Source organism: Bufo bufo, chromosome 2, assembly GCF_905171765.1.
Source record: "Bufo bufo chromosome 2, aBufBuf1.1, whole genome shotgun sequence".
Lineage (NCBI taxonomy): Eukaryota > Metazoa > Chordata > Amphibia > Anura > Bufonidae > Bufo > Bufo bufo.
The window spans coordinates 11,411,163-11,414,213 of record NC_053390.1 but is presented as its reverse complement, the minus strand read 5'-3'; the positions used below and the strand labels follow the sequence as shown (position 1 = coordinate 11,414,213).

Sequence of the window (3,051 nt, the reverse complement as noted above, 5' to 3'; positions counted from 1 at the left end):
GTTTTTATTTTTTATGGTGTTAATCAGACAGGGTGGATCATGTGATATATTTATAGAGGTGGCCGTCATGGATGCAACAATACCAAATATGTCTATTTTATTTATTTTTTCCTATTTTTAATATTTCTTTTTAATTACTTAATTGGGGAATTTTTTTTTTTTACATGTGAAACCTTTTTTTTAATTTTTTTTATAAAACACTTTATTTTTTTATTTTACACTTTGTGTCCCCCATAAGGTCATACAAGACCTCTTGAGGATATTTGACTTAATTTTTTTTTCACTATTGATTTCTCCTATAACAGGCTGACATAGTAGCCCCAGTTACAGGGGAAATACACCCCCCAGAGGGGCTGTACAGCCTCAGTGCAGGGCTGATCGAGGTCTGTGAAAGACCCGCCAGCTACGGCACTCTCCCGGCCCTGGCGGTCACATGACCACCAGGCCTGGGCAGGAAGTGATCTAGAAGGCAGGGACACCTGGGAACTGTTCCTGCCTTCTCTTTGGGTTGCCCTGCTGTCACTGACAGGGGGCGACCCGTACTGCAGCTGCACGTTTAGTGTGCAGCTGCGAACTCTGAATGGACGTTCCAGAACATCCATTCAGAGTTAAACATCCACCCATAGGACGTTTATATTTTATGGGCAGATGTGAGGTGGTTAAAAAAAAGTGATCAAAAAAATACCCCAGAATGGTATGAATGAAAACTACAGATCATTTCTCAAAAAATTTGCCCTCACACAGCTCCGTACAGTTCTTTTTTCAGTATTAAAATGCAAGAAAAACTATCCAAATGTGGCATTACTGTAATTGTACTGACCTGGAGAATGAAAGTAACAGGTCAGTTTTACCGTATAGGAAACACCGTAAAAACTAAACATAAAACTGTTGCGTAACTGCGTTATTATTACAATTTCACCCCTAGTGGAATTTTATTCCATCTCCCCACTATATCGTTTACAATATTAAATGGTGGAGTTAGAAAATGCAACTTGTTCTGCAAAAACAAGCGCTCATACGGCTATGTAAATGTAAAAATAAAAAAGTCCTGGAAATGCAGGGAGTAAAAAAGGAAAATGCAAAAAACCCCTCCGGGGCTGAAAGGGTTAACTGTAAGGATTAAAATATAAGTCATGAACAGAATATATGTCTTCCTAAACAGGATTTATCAGATGTTTTATAGAAGCCGTTATGTGACATCAATTAAGCTTTTATATCCAAATATAAAACCTGAAATGAAAACAATGTCTATGACCCAGTGATATATTGTTTCCTTATATTGTGGCCATATGAATTCTCTCTTGTGTGACTTCACTAATGACCCCTAATTATGGCTTTAGAAACAAAAACATTTTTCTCATTCTGAATGCAGCTACTCTCCTGTGTGATTCTTCTTAATGTTTTAGAAGACTTGATATTTCTGAAAAACGTTTCCCACATTCTGAAAACGAATATGGCTTCTCTCCTGTGTGACTTCTCTCATGTTTAACAAGATTGGATTTCTGTGTAAAACATTTCCCACATTCTGAACATGAATATGGCTTCTCTCCTGTATGAAGTCTTTCATGTATAACAAGATCTGATTTCTGTGTAAAACATTTCCCACATTCTGAACATGAATACGGCTTCTCTCCTGTGTGATATCTCTGATGTTTAACAAGATCTGATTTATCTGTAAAACATTTCCCACATTCTGAACATGAATATGGCTTCACTCCTGTGTGTCTTCTCTCATGTAAAACAAGATGTGATTTTTGTCTAAAACATTTTCCACATTCTGAACATGTATATGCTTTCTCTCCTGTGTGACATCTCTGATGTTTAACAAGAATTGATTTCCGTGTGAAACATTTTCCACATTCTGCACATGTATATTGTTTATCTCCTGTGTGAAGTCTCTCATGTCCAACAAGATTTGATTTCTCTGTAAAACATTTCCCACATTCTGAACATGAATACGGCTTTTCCCCAGTGTGAATTCTCTCATGTATAACAAGATTGGATTTCTGTGTAAAACATTTCCCACATTCTGAACATGAAAATAGCTTCTCTCTTGTGTGATATCTCTGATGTTTAACAAGATTTGATTTCCGTGTGAAACATTTCTCACATTCTGAACATGTATATCCTTTCTCTCCTGTGTGACTTCTCTCATGTCTAACAAGATTGGATTTCTCTGTAAAACATTTCCCACATTCTGAACATGAATATGGTTTTTCTCCCGTGTGATATCTCTCATGTTTAACAAGATGTGATTTCTGTGTAAAATATTTCCCACATTCTGAACATGAATACATTTTCTCTCCTGTGTGACGTCTTCGGTGTGTGGAAAGTCCTGAACTGTTTGTGGATTCTTTACCACAATGAAACCTTTTAATCCTTTTCTGACTTGTTCTTGCGATAACAATCAGTGATTGGTCAGGAGAAAGTTCCTCATAAATAGGAGGATTATATGACAGATCTGTACTGTGAAGTCCTGGATGTACATTAAGGGTAATGAGGTTTTCTTCTGAAGAGCGCTGCAGGATATCTTCATCTAGTGGTAACATGACATTTTCACATTTCATACTGGGATTTTCTGTTAAGACGAAAATGAAAATTTGTTTGTTTTAAAGTTTTTTTTTCTGCAAACTACAGAGTAGACAAACTTATAACATTCCAAATAGGCTGGAAGTTGATCCAGCAGGAAGGATAAGTGTTCATTCATTTGGAATCCATTCCTGACTTTGGCCAAAAAATCTGCACTTGTAATCCAAGCCTTACAAAGCTTCTATAACGTCCTGACAAAGTCCAGGATTCTGGTTTACACCAGGTCAAGACCTATTGTACAGGGTGGATAAGGTGCAACAAGAGGTAAAAGAGCAGCTGGTGGTGCCCCAGCCTTACCGCCGGATGGTGTTAGACTTGGCCCACACGCATGTACTGGGAGGTCATCTGGGGGTGAAAAAGACCCAAGAGCGAATATTGCAGCGTTTTTTTTGGCCCGGGATATATGAGGTTAAGAGATTCTGTCAGTCCTGTCCTGTGTGTCAGATAACCAGCCCCCAGCCC

The 3,051-nt window shown here is 38.1% G+C and overlaps 1 protein-coding gene across 1 annotated transcript; it reads right to left on the bottom strand.

Annotated features, from left to right (window-relative positions):
• Positions 1-1,017: 1,017 nt before the first annotated feature.
• On the bottom strand, positions 1,018-2,051 carry LOC120992009 (gastrula zinc finger protein XlCGF17.1-like; the record flags this gene model as incomplete). The annotated part of the gene is made up of 1 exon (XM_040420777.1): positions 1,018-2,051. A coding segment is annotated over one exon (657 nt), but the record flags the coding sequence as incomplete, so codon positions are not given.
• Positions 2,052-3,051: the final 1,000 nt, after the last annotated feature.